Raw genomic sequence first — 19,150 nt, 5'->3', positions numbered from 1 at the left:
AAAAAAAAAAGCAAGAAAAAGGCCAAGAAAGCAAGAAAGCAGGCAGGTAGCATGAAGCAAGTGGTAGAAAAGTCCAGGACTAAACACCAAGGGGACAACATGAGAGAAACAAAAGAGCTGTCAATCGGCACGCTCCTGTGCTTTCCGGGCAATGGTGGTGGGGCTGGCCAGCCGGCAGGCTCAGTGCACGAATCCCTGCCATCCGTCACTGCTTTGTCAGGGATCTTGCAGCAAGCTGAAGGGATGTTATCTCCAGAGGGGCTGGAGGAGCAGGTTGCGGTTTGCAACCACCTTCTTCCCTCCTTCATCGGTGCTATTGAGAAGGAGCAAGGGTGCTCCTTCAAACGTGTTCTGGTTTCTCATGCCTCTCTGGCCAAAAGCAAATGCTGGCCTGACCGTCAGCCACGGTAAAGCCGTCTGTTCCCTGCTGGAGCTCTTCATCATGATGGAAACTGTCCAGTTCATCAAAAACAAAATCAGCTTCTTAAACGAGCTCACTTTCCACAGTTTACTTTGGTACAACGATTCCCTGTTCCTCTGTCAGCCATCCAGGTATCAACAACAATCCAGCATTTATCCAGCTTTCCAAAGATGGTTGAAATGTAATGCTTTCAGGGAGCTCCAGAGCTATCACAGCGGCTTTTCAGAAGTCTTTGAGAAAACCCAGTGGGAGGAAGTATCCTTCAACTCACTCTTGAAACCAAGCGAGAGATAGACGAATGTGAAGCAGTTCTGTGGCACAATTCAGATTACGATGATTTTTCCCTCTCCATGCCGTTTACCTGCGGAGTTAATTTTGGAGAAAGCATTTTCACATTTTGCAGGAAGAAGCTGTGAGCACTGTTCTGATATCTGACGAAAACATGCTGGGCACAATGAAGAACAACAGCCTCAGTCCTATAATTTTAAAGCCCAAAGCTGTTGAGACCTACATTGAAGTGATCATGATGCATGAAACAGTTCACTTCCTAAAAAATTCAATAGCAAAAAAAGTAGAGGAACAAAGATATGGGGCTTGTTGTGGTTCAGTTCAGCACTTCTCCCTGAATTAGTTCACTGCCAAGAAGAAATGACTTCCTTTTCATTCCTGAAGGATAATTCAACAGAGAATCAAGGTAAATCTGTCAAGTTGGCCATTTCTGAGCTTCAGGGGGAGGTGAATGTGATTTAAGATCATTCTGGAAGCATGAATTGCTCTTACACATTTCACCTGTTGACCAGAAAACTTGCAGAACTTGCAGAAATACAGAAATTACTACAAAAGTCTAAGCTTTCTGTCTTTGCATATGTTGACTGTGTACCTTTCACCATCTCTGTTACTTACAGAAACGCTATTAGCCAAACTACAACTAGACTACAACTATATACAACTGTACAACTATAACCAATTTTCATCATTGCTTGAACATTTAAAGTTGTCTGCCAGGAAAGATTTGGGGAAAATGGCTCATATTATGAGAATTATGAAGACTATTGAGTATATGAAGTCTGTTTGGGCCAGAAAAGGAAATTCTGCCCTCTCCCTGCTGATCCATCAAATGCTGAGTAACTGGAGGAAAATCTGCTGATGGAAAAAGAGGGGGGATATGATGCTGGTTGACCTACCCAACAGCAAAGGAGGGACTTGGGAGTCTCAGGCCCCAGTGGGCAGTGTCAGACTCCTCCACAGCAGATATCTCCGAAAGTGCAGAAGTCCCAACTCCTTCCAGCTACGAGAAGCACATGGTAAGCCCGCTCCTGCTGCATACCTTTGCTTTGAGTGGCCGGGCTAGTTGCGTGTCCTGAGCTAGGCACAGATAAATGTTAGCATGCTTCAACTTAGGAGATTTTTTTTTTTTTGCCTCCCCCGCCTCAGCCTTAGTAGATAAGAGGCTGCAGTAAAAATCACTTGGATTTTCCATTGCACTCAGTGCTATGCCAGCATCAAGCTGCTAAGAGCCAGGCAGGGATTTACCCAGAGATGCAGCCGTGAGTCTGACATAATGTTCAAACACAGGCGCTCAACGTTACAAACCAGAGTAAGCGCCTGGGTTTATTCTCAGCTGAAAATGCCAGCAAAACCTAGTCCTACTGCCTCATGCCTGTGCAATTGCTGATACTGATACATACACCAAAGTGTATGTGTTCATATATGGATGTATGAATATATGTCTCCATATATAGGGATAGAAAGGGGTTGGCAAATAGTTACTGGATGGTTGTTTCTGCTCTAAAATTTAGGGTAATGAAGTACTTCAAATACCACAACTTCGTAACAGCTAGTACATATTGTTACCTGATTTTGATACAAGTCTCAGGATACTTGGGATTTTTTCACAGAAGGAATTATTTGAGACTTCAATGTTAAAATACTTCTTTTCCCCAGTTTTATTTGCTTTTATTAAAAAATCAGGAAAGCTTGAAATTTTGACTAATTTAGGAATCATAAATAAAAAGAGCTGGGCCTTTGTTTTAATGTTGTGTATCATAATCTTTTGAGACCTGGGACAGATTTTTTTTTGTCATTTTGGACGAGCCACATGATCATTTTTACTGCAGATATCTGTATCTCTTTGGTGCACATGCTGCAAGCTGTCCTTGCAAAAGTTTTAAGATGAAATGATTTATTGTCCTGCAGTCCAAGAGTCCACTTCCATGCCAAAGGTATAACCTTATCACAGGACTGTTTAGTTCTCTGAAGTGCCATAAATGCAGGCAATTCAGAGTTAAAAATAATATTCTGAAAACCTGTTAAAAAAAAGACCAAACAGATAATTCAAGTGTATGAAAATATGAAAATTAGGGGACCTGAGGAAGTTTAGCTCTCTAGGGGCACTATGAAATAACCAGAGGATTATGATTGCAATGTTTAATGTGATGGCCTCAGATGTTTACAAAATCATAAAGATTGCCTATTCTCCATTTCCGGCTATCAGCTCAGGGTAAAGAGAAGGTCATCCAGGAACCTGTAGTATGCATGTTCATACCACGCCAGGATTCTTCTTTTTACATATATAGAATTATAGGAACAGAGGGAGAGCACTCAGAGCTCTGCTGACTGTGTTTTCCAAATTACGAGGAAGCTCTCTGCTGCAGAGAGGTGTTAGGAATTTCTGAATAGTTCCCTAAAGGCTTGGCTTTTGTGGATACTGTCATGGCAAATGATGGGCAGCTTTAAGAGTAATTAGAAGATTTTATATATAAAATCCTTTTTCTTTCTTAAACATATTTTTAGTTGAAGTGTTCGCTTTAGGGGTTTGTGGTATTTTAAACCCTTTAATTTCCTAATTCACTTCAGGGAAGCAGAAGTGTGACAAGTCTATCTATTTTACCCAATAAGGATTACAAAAATTGATCTTTTCTTGTGATTGACTTTAGTATTCCTGGTAGCTGAATACCGAAGTGCAGCCTCAGTACCTAAAATGAAATTCTCTGCCTTTCTGTCTTAAATGAAAAATACCATAGGGACTTCATTGGTTTATCTTCTTCTGCTAAAAATCCCAGAAAACGTTTCCCACCAGTGATTTTGCTTTTCAACCTCCTAAAATCCCATTAAATTGTATGTGGCTTTTTAGGGAATGACAGCAGATTAGCAGCAGTAAAATAAAGTAAAACAAAATGTTATGAGACAGCAACTTCTTACATGCAAATTACTTTCTCTCAGCTTTATTTCCAAATTTGGCCCTGAGCACTAGGTCCAGTCCTTGCTGTCTGGACCAGGCATTTGAACTCTCGCATATTCAGTGTTCCAGACCTTAGCAGTGTAATAACCATAGTCATTTTGTCTTTAAATTTCCATGTTTTGCAGCTTTATTCCAAATGACTCTCTCTTATCAGCTGTTAATACTGCTGATTAGTGTACGACAACATAAATTTCTTGCACCACTCCAGGGAGAAGACAGTAATGTGAGTAGAGAATTGTTTGTGTGTTATGGAAAAAGAAGCAAGGATTAACAGCATTTTTAGGAATGAGGAAAATGTAAAAACTTGCGTCCAAAGCTTGTAGAAGAAGAAAAGAGAGTTCAGTTTGCTGCAGTAAACAGAAATGCTCACAGTTCAGTAGCACTTCAGAGCTGGCCATGAGATGAATAAAATACCAGATTATAAGCACATATATTAATTGCAAAAGACAAGACTGCAATCTATGTTGTGTTGCATTTGGTACATTATGGTACAGGCAATCCATTTTTGATTGTGTAAAATACTATATGAATACTATAACATTTAAAATACTGTAATGTAGCTTAATGTTTATCAAGGTTATTATTATAGATAGGGCAATCTTATAGTATTGCTCCACAAAATTGTAAAGGAGAAGTGAGTTGATAATACATATATACTGAAACGATTAAATACAAGTATTTTTATTACGTTTATTACATTTCCAGCTGAAAAAACTGTCTTGCTGCTAATGCTTGGTAACAGTATCTCTGTTTCCTATATTTATCAGACTTTACATCCAGAGGGGGTGCAAAAGCTCATAATGATATTTCCTTCTTTTTAGAGAGAATGGACCAACTTATCTCAAGGATGGAGTATGTTCAGCATCAGGCTCCTCCTGGGGTAGTCTGGGTCACAGCAAGCTATCCCTTAAAAAAATTGCACAGAGCCAATCATGTGGGTCAGCTGCAGCCTTGGAGGAAATTGAGTCCATCCCAAGGGGCTCAAAAAGCTCACTTGTTTTCCCAAAAGGCTTAGCCACCCCACCAGGTGCTGCAGCAGAGGAGAGGCAAGAGGAGCTCAGGAAACGCCCATGGAAACATCAGAAAGGTGACAGGAAATGTGAAGCTGAAAGTCTGGCCTCAGAGGAAGAGATGTGAGCCCAGAGGTCCCTGGGTAGTCCTTCATGTTCAGCACAGGCAAAATCCAATGGCCCCACCACAAAGCAAGGGGCCAGCTTCTCAGGTTGCTTGTAGCACAAGGAGTTAACGCAGGACATGCAGCTAGGTCTGGTTTAGTGCCTGACTGTGGCGCTACCCATCATTCATCTGCACGTCCTGAGAGGAGGAAAAGAGGAAACAAAAAAAGCCTTGGCAGATGTGCCAGCCAGTACCACAAACCTGGCACGCAACCCCCTCGGCCTGGAGTTCACACAGTGCACGGGGGAGCAGCCTTGCAAGGAAATGGGAAAAAGCCCTGCCTCCCTTCTGAGCGAATGGCAGTGCCTTGCGGGTCCTGAGCTGGGGACTTTTGCCTCTGCCCCCGAGCCCTCCTGCCTTTCCTACTCCTGGTACTTCTGACGCCAGAGCAGGAGCAGCCACGGTCCAGCGGCTCCGATGCACCGTGGGCTCACATCTCCCAGGGTGCAGCGGCTGCCTCCCTTCAGCCCGCTGTGGCTGCAAGTGCTACACATCATGCACACGCGAGTATGTTTTATTCTCAGGCGTTTGGTTCCTGCGCTCGCAGGGAGCGGAGAAACGATGTGGACAGTGTGGGGGACTGACCCGCTTCTCCCAGCAGCGACAGCAGTGCGTGCAGCTCCGACCCTGTCCTCCTGCTGCGGTGCCCTCCAGCCGTCATGACATTCCCTTCTCAGGGTGGGAAACAGGTAACGCGATTTGTGAACGTTACCCTTTAATTTTACCCTAAAAATGGAACTACTATCTCCGTAATTTTAGTGCTCTGTTTTTAGAGGAATAAATAGAAGGGCCAACTTCTCCCTGCGCAGCACTGCCCAGCGCCCCCGGCCGGTGGACGTTCCTGATTTTAAGAGTTTCCATGGGACCTAAAATCACGGAGCGGCGGCACCCACTCCGAGCGACTCCACCGCGACTGTTACCGCGGCGGGGCGGGGCCTAGGGGCGGGCGGGGGGGAAGGGGGCAGAGCATGTGCGCCGCCGCGGCCCGGAAGTACGTCACGGGCACAGGAGGAGGGGTGGGCGGGAGCGGAAGTGCGTAGGGTCGGGTGGGGGCCGCCATTACGGGGAGCGGAGCAGGCCTTGCGCCGCGGAGGTTGCGCCGCGACCGTTAGGCGGGCGCGGCGGGCCCGGCCTGCCCCTCCCCCCCCTTCCCCTCCTTCCCCGCGGCGTTGCGGCAGCGCCGCCGTCATGGAGGAGAAGGGTTTCGCCAAGGAGCTGGACCAGTGGATCGAGCAGCTGAACGAGTGCCGGCAGCTCAGCGAGAGCCAGGTCCGCAGCCTCTGCGAGAAGGTGAGCGCCCGGGCCGGCGGGGAGCGGCTGGAACGTTATAGGGTTTTCAAACGCATAGTTATCCGTAGTAGTACGGTCTTACCTTTTGTATTTGTATTCCTTAGACCTGTTGAGGAGGCTCAGGGGTCGCGTGTATGGGGAAGAACCTATTATTGTGTTTTAGGGGTTTCATGTTGTGCTGCTCACTTGTTTCCCATAATGTATAGCAGCCCCGTATTAAAAAGGGGATCCTAAATCTATGAGGAAAACTTCTGTGACATCTGATGAGTGATCCAGGAAGGCAAACAGAAGGTGATGGGAGATGAGCTGTAGCACTAACCTAAACAGAGAGCTTACAAGCTGCTGGGGGGGACTAAAATAGAACAAGAAAGGGTTGGATAAAGGACTTTACCTGCTTTTTAGGACTGTTCTCTGAACAGTTATTTGACAGACTCCTGTTTGGGCTTGTTTATTGTAGGTTGTTAAAAGATTTTATGTCTTTATATATGCATTGAATTTTGAGTGAGAAGTTAAATACCTGTCTATGAAGACTTTTTCAGTACAACAATCTATGACTAAATGAAAATTGTTTTTTTTTTTTTTTTTGCAAGATGTGCTAGTTGAGGAATTGAAACAGGCCTCTTCATAATATAATAGCACAGATTGTTTTTTCTACTTGCTTCTTATTTCACTAACTAGCAGAGACCATTGCTGTGCATCAGGCTGTTGGAAGAAGCTCTCAGCTTCCTTTCCTGAACTGACTGATAAACTAGGAGGTATATGGGAGAGACTAGTTCAGCCTTCCTTTCACCATCACGTTGTCGATGGTGAACTTCATGTTGCTGTGTATTACGTGTGTGTCTTGCTCAGTTCTCTTGGGAGCAGAAGCTTTGTTTGCTGATACCTACCTGTTGCTGGCAACACATTTTGATCAGTGACTAAATATCTCAGTGCAGACTTTGGAAGATGCAGCTCTTTCTTTCTCCCAGGTCTCTGGTAGCCTACCACAGTGATACAAATAGAGAGAGTCTGTGCTGAAAGATCATTAAGTGCCAGGAGCGTCCTCTGGAAAAGTAGGAGCTGTTTGTTTGTTTGAATGTTGCAGGTGGAGGCTGTGTAGGACTCCAGGCTCTGTCTTCCTGGTCAGTGCTTTCACCAGTGGTTCTGACTTCTAGATGGGCCCTTCAGCCTCTGTTTTCTTGCTCCTGTTCCCTCTTTATCCCATGCTGGGGCTGTCCACTTGCTTTATGGCTTTCTGCCTCCTCACAGAGCTGCACCAGCTCTGAGGGAAGGTGGTGAGGGGGGCTGGTGCTACAACAAGAAGCAACAGCAGTGGCTTGGCGAATGGGTATCTTGAGGAGGGCATAGGAGCTTTTGGTGGCAATGCTGTCTCCTGTGTGAAGTCCAGCTAATAAGCCTGAAATAATTTATTAGCTTGTTCTGTGCCCTGTTTCAAATATTGCTGCTTGGGAACTGCTGTTAGAAACCAGCAAAGTGTTAGATGAAAAGACATTGCTCGCCTCCTCTGGTCGTGTTGTTAATTAAGGAGTTGTGGTTGCTGTGTTTGGAAAAGCTGAAGGATAATGCTAGCAGTTTGTGGTTGTACGTCAATGAAGTGCACGGTAAACAGGGAGAGTAGCAGCTTAGGGCACCGAGTTGGGAATACAGCTGGAGATGAAGCAGATGGTTGTCATCTGCGTGACGGGTAGGAACTCTGAAGCTGTGGCGCATGGTGTGTTTCCTTTTAAATTAATGTAACCTATCACAGTGCCTAGTATTCAGGGAAGTGCTGATAATTGATTGAAACAACTTGGGTATGAAGTAAATGCTTTGCAGTAGTCTTACTCTGCTTAGTAAGTTTTTTAGGGAGTGGTAGTATTCAGGTGGTAGTAGAAGGGAGCTTACAAGCACTTGGGTATGTAGGCTTGCTTTCAGTGTGAAGCAGCTCTGCCAGAAAGCTAGTTTGGTTTGTTTGTGTGTGATAGCATTTGGAGAAATCCTTATAAACTTTGCCCAACTTACTTTTAAGCACTCCCTTTTGTGCGACTCATTTCTAAAAGGTCAAGCACAGTAGTACCTCATGCCTCTGGTTTAGATTTGTGGAAGTGTTCAATGGTAAAAGGACAGAAAGATTTAAAGCAAAATGGTGTTTAAAAAAAAAAACTCCAAGACTTTCAAAGTGTGGCTTATACTTCATTTTATTTGCTGGCATGATGGTCAGTAATGAGGAAAGGATTGGACATAGTTAGGCTTGCTTAAGGTATGCCAAATTATTCTTCACTCTGAGAGGTCTTGAAATTTTCACCTGTAAAGTCATGTACTGTTGGATGGCTTCAGCTTCCCAGTTACAACTTAATTTTGGCAGCTAATGCATCTATGTTCTTTATGCAGTTAACCAAGACTTCATCGAAAGAAAATAAGAAAGCGCTTGTTGCTGGTTCTACTGGTCTGGAAAATGAAATCTAACTAAAATCATACTGATGTTTAAATGATAAAAGAAGGACAAATGATTATGATTACTGCTGGAGCTTGCAGAAATGAGAAATGTTCCAGCATGTTAGGGAAATGGCGTCAGATGCCTTGCATCTCGTACTACTACACTTAACGTCATCATCTTAGACTTTCTTTATAGAAGAAGGCTGTTAAAACTGTTTTCCACTCTCTCTAAATAGGCAGTGAAAACCTAGAGTTCTGTCTTGAGTTATGTCTGCACTTCCATCAGAAGTGCAATGGCAGCTTTTGTATCTGTGCTCATGCTATCTTTAAGCTTGTTAACTTGGGTACTGCCAGCAGGGTAGTGTTTGCTTTAGGGAACTGGCTTAGAACTTGTGTAGGTTATTGCTGCCCCATATAAACTGTGTTTTTGGGTAGCTTAGGTCAGGCTAAAAGGCTAAGGAGTTGGATTCATTTAATAGGAAGTAGTCCCAAGTTTAGAGAATGAAATCTTTGAATGCATGCCTCTTTTCTTAAAGTTCAGGTTGGGTCAGCAAGTTAATTCTGATGCAGGTGAGGCAGTTGAGAAAGCCATCCTAATTCTAATTACCTTGATGAAAAACTGTTTTCATTGGGTATAAAAGGGAGTGTAAAAGAAGGCAAGTAAAAGGCTGTCTCTTAAACATGAGCAAACAGCCATCCATCACTATCTCATTCCTTGCAGCTTATCTTTTTTCATTCTTGTTTCTGTGTGGAAGAAGGGGTTACAGTCTTGTTGCTGCCAGCAGCTTAAGAGCTTTGTGCTGTGAATTGGTGGGAGTTGGGGATTCTAATAGCTAATGAAGACTTGCATTTCTTGCACAGCTATCAAATGGTGATTGTAAATTGATTCTTCAGACCAAGCAGCAGGAGCCAGTTGATGCTGTAGGGAATATTGCTCTTACAGGCACATACCTGTGACACTGCTGCCCTCTGAGACCATTTCACCTAAGAATTTTCATAGAATGAGCTTGTAAACTCTTCTGCACTAATTGGTGAAATTAGTATGAGTGATGAAGCCAAGTAGCATTCTGGATGCTGTTCAAACTGTTAAATTCCAAGTGCTGCATTGAGTTGTGGCCAGGAGCATTTCATCTCTCCTGTGATGAAATTCTTCCTAGGGTATGCTAGCACACATCCCTCTACAAGCATGTGTGCATGTTGACAATTTGCTTTGGGTCACTCTTGGGGCTGTTGAGTGTCCTCTGGTGCCTGGTTGCTGAAGGGCAGGACAGCTCCATCCCACCAGTTTCTGCTCTGTTTGGAGAGAATCTAACTGGTATTCACCATGCTGCTGATTCTTGTTTAGGCCAAACTCTCTGGGGATCTTTGAGATTTTAATAGCCTCAGCACACCAATTAACATTCTAGTTTCATGTTTCCCAGCTGATCAAATGACTGAATTGAATTTTGGTCAGAAATTCTGTAGGCTGTTTTCTCAGATCTTGAAAGAAAAGCCTGTGAGCATCAAACTGAGGTTATCCTGCAATAAGTGAATCTTCCAAAAGGAGATGAGCTTCTGTCCTCTCTCAAAAGATCCTCTATGCTAATCAGGTGCTTGGGATCTTTGTTGTTCTCTAACGAAAGCCTGATGCTGATAATCTGTCTTCTGGTTAGATTCGCTTGCCCGTGGAACCAGACTACACAGTTCTTGTAGCCACAGCAAATACTACACTTTTCAGATTTGAACTTGATTAAATCTGTGCTGGAGAGATTAGCCTCCTGGTAATCCTGATGTTAGTCTCAAAGACATTGCAATGTCTCATGTTTCAGAGCAGAGCATGGAAGGGTTCTAGTCAAGCCCAGAGACAGCTAAAATAGGCTAAATGTTAACAGCTGGCAGGCAGCTTAAGAAGCTGCCCCCTTTAAGCTGCTAACTCCTCCTCTCTGCTGAGGGAAAACTTCTCGATGTTCCTAGTACCAAAATCTCTAGCGTCACACACTGGTCTGGCTTCCTAGTATGCATTTGATGTGAGTGTGTGGGACCCGTTACTGCACGAAAGGAGCTCTTCTGTGTTCCCTCTGTGCTGCTTTACCTGTACTTGGTTTCAGGATGGGTGCATGGGTTTTCTGTGCAGGTTAGCGAGATGGAGGATGATGGTTTGGTTGAGACATTAGGAATTATGTATAGTATCTGTATGCAGCATTCTGTATCTCTTCCCTAGAGATTGGAAGTAAGGGTATTTCTTTTTATGCATAAGGGAAAGGAGCAGTACGCCTGATCTAAAAAGGCAAAAAATGCCTAACATCTTTTGGTATTACAGAAGTAACTCCAATTTACAAAAAAACACCTACCTGTTCTTTTATGAAACGTGTGTCAGAACACACAGAGAAACTGTTTTGTGATGGTTTGTGTTTATATCTGTCTCAGAGGCTGGAAGTGCTCAAAAGGCAACACAGGTGCTTTTAAAGACATGTTCCCTATGAACAGAGGGAATTCAGGTAGGGCTGTTGTGGTCAGAGATGCAATGTGTTAAGCAGTTTCCAGTCAGTACAGAATTGTAAGATAAACTCCACATCATGAAGTCGGAGATATCTGCTGTAGATATCTTTGAGTGTCAGTGTCACATCCCTGGGGTTACATACCTTGTTCTGCACATGGCAGCTGTGTGGTGTCTCTGCCCTTGTCTGCTTGGGTTTTAGTTACTCTTTCTAAATATACACTTTCCCTGAAAGAGGCAAAAGGGGCAACTTAATGTTTGAGTGTGAAGACCTGCACTTTCGGGGAGCCAGGGTGTCCTCAGTAACCAGCTTTTCCTGCTGTTAATGGCAGGTGGGACCTAAGTCATCCTAAGCTGAGGGACTTGGTGTTGAGTAGCCAGAGGATCACCTGCCAGTGACTGTTTAGCACTGGTGATCTACCTTTCCTTTTGTCCAGTCTGGACTGAGCTTATTCGTGGGTGTTCTCTGTGCCTCAGATGTGCCTGGAGCTCTGATCTACATAAGCTGATGAGGTGGAGACAACAAAACAGACATGGTATTTGATAACCATAATAAGGTAGTGCAGATAGGCTACATGTTGCTGCTGACTGTAATTAGCAGAGAAACTGCTGGGTGTTTAAAAAAAAAAAAAAAAAGGCCAGGGATGCCTTCCCTCCCTCTGCTGTGACTTTTTTGGCACCAGTCAGGTAGGGTCTGTGAAGTTAGTTGTGGCTCCTTATATTTAGATTGCCTCTCCCTTTGCTTTTCCAGGTGTGTGTCCTGCCTTTAGAAATTCTTGAACTGCTCTGCTAGGAAGAGGGTTGGAAAATTGGCAGGCAAAGAGTGCCCTGGGCTAGAGAAATGCCTCTTGTGCATATGGTGATGTTCTATGCAAGGTTAGTAAAGTCAATATTAGGAATACTGGTTTCCTCAGTAGCTTAAGCAAGAAGAGGAGATCTGCCCTTCTCCGAAGGAGGTTTTGATTGGTTAGTGACTGGAAATAGCTGAGAAATACGTCAGCAAAGGGAGTCTGGTTCCTGTTATCTCTTTCAGATAGCGTTGCCATGAGTAAGTGCAGTACCTCCAGAGAGTTGGGGCCACCCCAGAATCCACTGAATAGGCACTCACAATTCAGCATTGTTCTGCTGAGTAACACTGGTGCCTTAGCAGTGCCCAGCTTTTGTGCCAGATAAGTCACTTCTTCATGCGGAGCCTTCCCTAACAACATCTCCGCTCTGTGATCGCATGATGAGCTGACTTAGATACAGAACAAACAAGCTGTTCGTAGTGCTGTTTCCATGGCACAGATCTACTTCTGCGAAGGCCTGATTTTTGGGCAGCATATTTGCATTATGGGTGTGCAGTGATGGGGGGGAAAACCTGAGGGATCCCAGGGGAGGAAGGCAGTGAAGAGGAACTCTGTGTGGCAGCAGAAGTGGTGTTCCAGCCTGCTGCTGTGTTGCCAGCAAAAGTGGCTGCATGTATAGTTCCCCATGGCTGCGTGGGACTTGAACAGTCAGCCAAGCAATTGAGATGGTAGCCAGCCTCAAGTGTGGCAGGAAGGAGTTTATGTACGCAGCACATCCTCGCAAGTGAGGTGACTTCTCAAAGATGCCTAGGAGGTCATAGTTTTCCTATTAATGTAAGTACCAAGTACCTTTATCCATGTTTTTGTAAATCAAGTTATTTAAGATGTTGTAATAGTTGTCTGGGTGATGTTCAGCAGCTCCTCAGGTGTTTCTGACCTGAGTGTGGAGAACAGGATTATTGACTAAGCTCTATTTGTACAAGTTTTGCCCTGAACTTTCTGACAGGACGTGGAATGGTCTGCAGTAGTCGGGGGATAACTGTGGTTCTTGAGGTGAAAGCTTCTTGGTATCAGGAAACTTAAGAGTACTTGACTTTGACTGTCAGGGTGCTGATTGCTGCTGTAGCTCAGTTAGTTGAGATGAACAGACTTGAGCTCTGTTGAACATGTGGATGGAGAGATCTATGAAGGGACTAACGTGTTTTTAAAAAATAAAATAAAATTGTGCTTAAGGCCATGCCCATGAGACTAATGAAACGTACTGGCGTAGTGCTCTGTATTGTCTGCACTTCAAAAAAAAGTCTGAAAGCACAGGATTCATGGGTGAACCCCAGGAATGATAGAAGTCTTATATCCAGTGGAAATCTTGGAGTTCACACTTCTGAATTCCAGGGGAGGCTGAGAGGTAACTTGTTTAGTTACAGCTCTTTGAAGAGCTCTTTGTACTTCAACAGAGGCCTGGGAAAAGACTTTTAGCATTTAATTGAAAGTAGAGGCAAACTGAATGAATTGCTGAGCATTGGGAAAACCAATTTCCAGAAAAAATGATGGTCTCCTTATTGTTTGTAATATTTCGTGACTTTTCTGTCCTAGAGCGCAGTTTGCCTTCTAGTAGTATTCAGCCCCTTCCAGTCTCAACATTTCCAGTACAGCTGATTTTGAGTCTGCCAAGGATTTTTAGTGCGTGTTACTTATCAGAGATTAAATTTGTTTGCTGTTGCTTGTAGTACTAATAAAATCCTAATGACCTGGCCTCACAGTAACAAACTTGCATATCTCTTTCCACAGCAGTTTGTAGAATGCACTTTGTCTTTGCTTATCCAGCAGCCTGTTCTTCCAGTAGTCAGCTTGAACTACGAGAGTGAAATCAGAGTTGCAGTGCAAACACAGTGGAATAACTTTGCAATTTGCTTATGGAGGGAGCTTCTTGTCTTTTAGTCCTAAATATCTTTTTCTTGCTAGGCTAAAGAAATTCTTACAAAAGAATCGAATGTGCAAGAAGTACGTTGCCCTGTCACTGTCTGCGGGGATGTCCACGGTCAATTCCACGATCTTATGGAACTCTTTAGAATTGGTGGGAAATCGCCGGACACAAATTATCTGTTCATGGGAGACTATGTGGATAGAGGCTATTACTCGGTGGAAACAGTAACTCTTCTAGTAGCATTAAAGGTATGGTCTGACAACTTTTGTAAACGGTCTTAGGTAAGACTGCTTTTTGGGGAGGGAATTGACACTGCCACTGGCTTGAGGTAGATATTTAAAAATTGAATGTTAAGGGACACATGCTTTTATATAAGAGCTGAATACTTGCCTGCCTTTTGAAAATTACCACTAGTGTTTCCTCCCATGTTGACTGTACAATGCATATGCTCTAAATAAATAAATAATGTTTTTTCATCAATAGGTGCGTTACCCAGAACGCATTACAATACTGAGGGGAAATCACGAAAGCAGACAAATTACACAAGTGTATGGCTTTTATGATGAATGTCTGCGAAAGTATGGAAACGCCAATGTCTGGAAGTATTTCACGGATCTCTTTGATTATCTTCCACTTACGGCTCTAGTAGATGGCCAGGTAAGCTTTTGTGCCTTAAATAAGGAAAATTCTCCATTTCATAGAGAGGAGGTCAGATGGAGCTATGCAGGCTGTGTTGTCTGACCTGCACATGAACAATCTCAAGCGAGCTCCCTTGGCTCGTAGGCAGAACTTTTTAAAGCTCATTCACTTATTGCGGATGGTGGGAAGAATTTAATGAGATATTAGTGAAAGTTGATAGAGCAGCAAGGCCTTTGCCTCTGCTTCCTAAGGAATAGTAGGGTATTACACCTCGAGTTTATTTTAAATGACTGCCCAACAAGTGGGAGGCCCTTTGTGATCTGTTACATGTGAGTTGAGTTGTTGCTGTGAGGCAAGATATTCTTGAAACTGAAGGAATATTATCTTTGCTGCTCCTCTGATCTTTGTATGGAATGTGTGGCCTTTTAGTTTTGTTCCCGTTCTCTGGAATTAAATCTGGTTCCTTTGCTGCGAGGGTAAGAACATTGTAATTGTAAAAGAATGCTAAGAGTTTCACATAGCTATTTCTGAGATCAATTTTCCAGTAACAAAATGTACTGAATAGATTGGTCTCTTTTCCGGAACAGATATTTTGTCTCCATGGCGGTCTCTCTCCATCGATAGATACACTGGATCATATCCGGGCTCTGGACCGCCTGCAGGAAGTTCCGCATGAGGTAACAAGAAAGGAAATGTGTTTTAATTTTAGATATCTGTTAGCTGACAATGCAAGTGCAGCCTCACTTTGAAATCCATTTACACAGTGAGATACACTGTTACACAGCAGACTATTGCCTTTGTTAGTGCTGGAGCAGACTAACATTAATTTGGGCAAAACAGACCCCAGTCAATATGCTTTGATTACCACAGTCTGCAAAGGGAGAGTTGTGGGGTTTTCACAGTTATTCTTGACTGTAGTGCTGCCTTGAAGAATTGTATTTGGCAGGGGTAAGTGCTTACTACCTTCATCCTGGTCACAGACTTGCTCGCAAACAAGCCGTAGTTGCGTGAAGCCATGTCATATCACCATTCCTCCTCCCCCACCAATGCTTTCTTGTTCTGTGCTAATTCACTGTGACTACTAGCTCTTTCTTCTGGGGGCCTGCCCAAGTTGGGGGGACCCTGTGGGATGTGCTCATGTGGAGCAGCTGGGGGATGCTGACCTGACACCTGGACTGAAGAAGCCCCCTTTCAAGGGCCCAGGGTAGCAGATGACTCTGCCTGTTGGAGTGACAGGGGCTTACTAAGAGATGTGAATGTCTGCTGATTAAAAAGCACTGCTTGTCCTGAAACACTATGTCTTGGGTACAACACCAAGGACTGTGCAGCAAGGTTTGCTCAAACCTTCCAACAGCCTGAAATAAGCTGTATGAATTACCCCAGCACTAGGAAATTACCTAGAGGGGCTTGTTAGTGTTAATGATTATTTTGTTGCTCTGTGGATTCCACCGTCCCCTGCTGCATATCTGTGTACTGAAATCTGGCTTTCCTGAGAACTTCCACATGTGGTCAGTGTGATACCTACCATTTAGCTCAGAACAGTGGGCAGGGAACAGGCTTGGATTGGTAGGGTGTTTCTACTGACACTTAGTTCCTAAATAACTCGGCAAGAAAAACTGCCAGGCTTCACTTGTGACTGTTAGAAGATTGATACCAGAATATTTCCAATATGACAAGTCTAGCAATACCATTTAGGAGAGGAAATCAAACTAATAGTAAATCCCCTGGCAGAAGGGCTGCTGAAGACTAAACATCCATCTTATGAACAGCTTGTAGCCTTCTGCAGGTCCTTGCTCTTTCTTTAATTTATTGCAGCTTGGCTGGTGTAATTAGCCCCTTGCCTGTCCTTGGATTTGTGTGCCTTCTCATGTGGGCCTTATTACACTTCAAGTGTCAGGAGTGAGAATGCGGATCTGCTGTCTGTATCTTCATATTGCTTATACTAGCTGAAGTAAGATCATAAACTGCGTGCGTGGAGAAGGAGGTGGAAACAGTTTTCTGGTTACATGAACTTCTTTATCAGCTGTATACATAGTCACTTGTGAAAGGGTGTTGACTGATGCACTGAGTAACTAGTTGGTGATATAATATATAAACACTTGTGGCTTATATGCATAGAATAAAATGCTGGCAAGTCTTTTTACTGTAAATAAAATGTGTTTTAAAAGGAGCTTTTTATGGCTGTCTTACTAATAAAGGGAAATCTAATGAAGAATGATGATCTTTTCCTAGGGTCCTATGTGTGATCTGTTATGGTCGGATCCAGATGATCGTGGTGGCTGGGGTATATCTCCTCGTGGTGCTGGCTACACATTTGGGCAAGATATTTCTGAAACATTTAACCATGCCAATGGTCTTACACTGGTCTCCCGTGCTCACCAACTTGTCATGGAGGTAAGGCAGGCACTTCCTGTGCTGTGCTAGATGGGGCTAACAGACCATAGATGCAAATGCTTGTGTTTACTCTGAGATCTGCCACTGATGGGTTTGCAGATGCTGACACCTAAATGCTAAGCAGGCACGTACCTAAGAGGGATTTTTATCATGTGAAAACAGCAAGCAAAGTGGAATGCTATGCTGTGACCTGCTACCTAAATAAGGGATACTCTGCCCTTTTTCCCACTCTTCCAGTAAATCACCAAAGAGATCCTACCATATACCACGTATGGAAGTAATAATCTTCTTAAATGCTGACTGTTCCTCCACTGCTGTATTAAATAGGCTGTCCAGTAATAGAGAGCAGTCAGATGTGATAGGGGTTAAGCTATAATTTTGGCTGTTGATAGGCTGCTATTGTATGCCTTACTGGAGAAATGCCAGGTGGGTCAATGGAGCAGACTTATTTTTAAATCTGGTTCAGGTAGATCCTGTATAAGTAGTAGTGTGTGTCAGAAGTCTCTCACATGTGAGCTAATGAATTCTAATACTTGGTGAATTAAATCTGAAGGCTTAGCTAAGCCCTCTGGTTCTTTCTGTGGTATAATGCATAATTTGGGTACAAAATGGATGAACACACAAGTGATGGATGGCTTATGTGTTCTTTGTGGAATAGTTTAAGCTTTTTGCTATCTAACTACAGCTTGTTCTTGCTGTAGAGTGTTCTTTAAAAGGAAGATTAAGTCAGTTGGAAACACTTAAAAATGTACCATTTCACAAATGCCTTTTGTCTTATTAGGCCTTAAAAGGGAGTTCAGGTTGGACTGAGAGCAGAGATTTAACAGTAACCTTTTTTCCTCTTTTTCTGGCAGGGTTATAATTGGTGCCATGATCGAAATGTGGTTACCATCTTCAGTGCGCCCAATTACTGTTACCGCTGTGGGAACCAGGCTGCTATCATGGAACTAGATGACACTTTAAAATATTCCTTGTGAGTAACCTGGTTCAGGCTGTTCTCTCTTCCTGTTTAATTAGAGCTCTGGTATTGGTGAGAGAGTCTGATCCTTTCAAAGGGATTCTTTTGTGAAAAGCCAGCTGCTTAAACTAGTCTGGGTTTAACATTGTGTACTCTACCTGTAAGATGATCTAAAAATAAGTAGTGAATTAAGCACTTAAAAGCTCTTTAATACTGCATACCTCATTTGCCTTGCTCTCTGAACAGTAGGAGCTTCTGCATTCTGTTAATCACTCCTTTGCCCAAACTTGTGGGAGAAGTAAAAATCATTTTTTAATTTTTGTGATTTTTTTGTTTGTTTGTTTATTTGTTTTTTTGGTAGCACTAGGCTTTGTAAAGGTTTGTGAGAGAGTGAATTTTGCATTCAGCTGACCTCCCTTGCACAGATTGGCTGTGGAAATGTTCACTGCATAAGCAGAATTTCTATCAGTTGTTGAGTTTGCCTCCTACCAGTTGTCATTTTTGGGACCTCAAGTCCTCTGGATTTAGATGTGGGGTTGTGGGAGGTCTGAACCATTTTGTGTGGGAGCAGCTGGGATAAGGAAGCAACAGCAGCAGGAGAGCATCTTGTGTGTACTGTGGTGTTTAAAAATACCTTGTATGGAGGGGGAGAAACCATCTCTTTCTCTTTTTCACAGCCTTCAGTTTGACCCAGCACCTCGTCGTGGAGAGCCTCATGTTACCCGTCGTACCCCAGACTACTTCCTATAAATGTCCCCTAACCTCTGTAGAAGGAAGTACACCTGGCGTTTTAAAGAGCAACAATATTTACACGTTTCTGTAAGAAATTGGGGTTCGTCTCAACTTAAAATCCCCATCATGGACCAAAATGTGCCATACTGAGGACGAAGAGTGTTTAGCACAACTTGAGACTGAATTCCTTACAACACTATATATCCTATACCAATCAGTCCAACAGTCAGTTTGCCTGCTGTATTTGTGGTCTTTTTTTTTTTCTTCTGGACTGTTCAGAGAGAAAAGATAACTCTAACACTTCCATCTCCTTTTATGCTTCTTTGTAAATTTTTAGTTCTAGTGGTTAACTGGCATGAAGTAGAGTTTGGAGTTTATTTTTAAGGGACACTAACTTCTTAACCTGCCACTCTTGTTTTATTGGAAGACAACTGACTTAACTGGAGCAAGGAAGCAATTCCGGGGGGGGGGGGGCGGGGCGGGGCGGACGGGTCATAGCAGGGCGAAAGCGGCGTTCCGTTTTCGAGCTCGGTTTCCGTTCTGTGTTGACCCTCCCCCCCTTTTTTTTGTCGTTGTTTTTTTTCCTCTGTATATTTGTCATGGAAGTGCTTGCCTCGGTGTATTGGAACGAATAAACTCTCCCCTTGTCAGCCACACCCTGCCGGCGCAGTGCTGCGATGCGGCGGGGCGGAGCCG

General features: G+C 43.5%; 1 protein-coding gene across 2 annotated transcripts; it reads left to right on the top strand.

The window, feature by feature from the left end:
• The first annotated feature begins 5,482 nt into the window (after window positions 1–5,482).
• On the top strand, window positions 5,483–19,110 carry PPP2CB (protein phosphatase 2 catalytic subunit beta). Of its 2 annotated transcripts, none has more exons than XM_067297361.1 (7): window positions 5,483–5,527; window positions 13,770–13,979; window positions 14,215–14,388; window positions 14,958–15,047; window positions 16,603–16,764; window positions 17,619–17,737; window positions 18,400–19,110. In XM_067297361.1, exons 1-7 carry the CDS (start codon window positions 5,498–5,500, stop codon window positions 18,470–18,472), a joined length of 858 nt encoding a protein of 285 aa, XP_067153462.1. In that variant the 5' UTR covers window positions 5,483–5,497; the 3' UTR covers window positions 18,473–19,110. The 2 variants fall into 2 exon arrangements, with proteins under 2 accessions (XP_067153462.1, XP_013810590.2); XM_013955136.2 differs by lacking the exon at window positions 5,483–5,527 and adding an exon at window positions 5,877–6,128.
• Window positions 19,111–19,150: the final 40 nt, after the last annotated feature.

Source organism: Apteryx mantelli, chromosome 5 (assembly GCF_036417845.1).
Source record: "Apteryx mantelli isolate bAptMan1 chromosome 5, bAptMan1.hap1, whole genome shotgun sequence".
In the NCBI taxonomy this organism is placed as follows: domain Eukaryota; kingdom Metazoa; phylum Chordata; class Aves; order Apterygiformes; family Apterygidae; genus Apteryx; species Apteryx mantelli.
The sequence above is the reverse complement of the archived record's forward strand: the minus strand, read 5'-3'. Positions and strand labels throughout refer to the sequence as shown.

What these genes read in the sequence shown, in the direction of transcription:
- PPP2CB (XM_013955136.2), top strand. Translation starts at nt 6,027, where the DNA reads ATGGAGGAGAAGGGTTTCGCCAAGGAGCTGGACCAGTGGATCGAGCAG. An exon ending in CTCTTCTAGTAGCATTAAAG is followed by an intron (nt 13,980 to 14,214) that starts GTATGGTCTGAC and finishes TTTCATCAATAG; the next exon opens with GTGCGTTACCCAGAACGCAT. An exon ending in CGGCTCTAGTAGATGGCCAG is followed by an intron (nt 14,389 to 14,957) that starts GTAAGCTTTTGT and finishes TTTCCGGAACAG; the next exon opens with ATATTTTGTCTCCATGGCGG.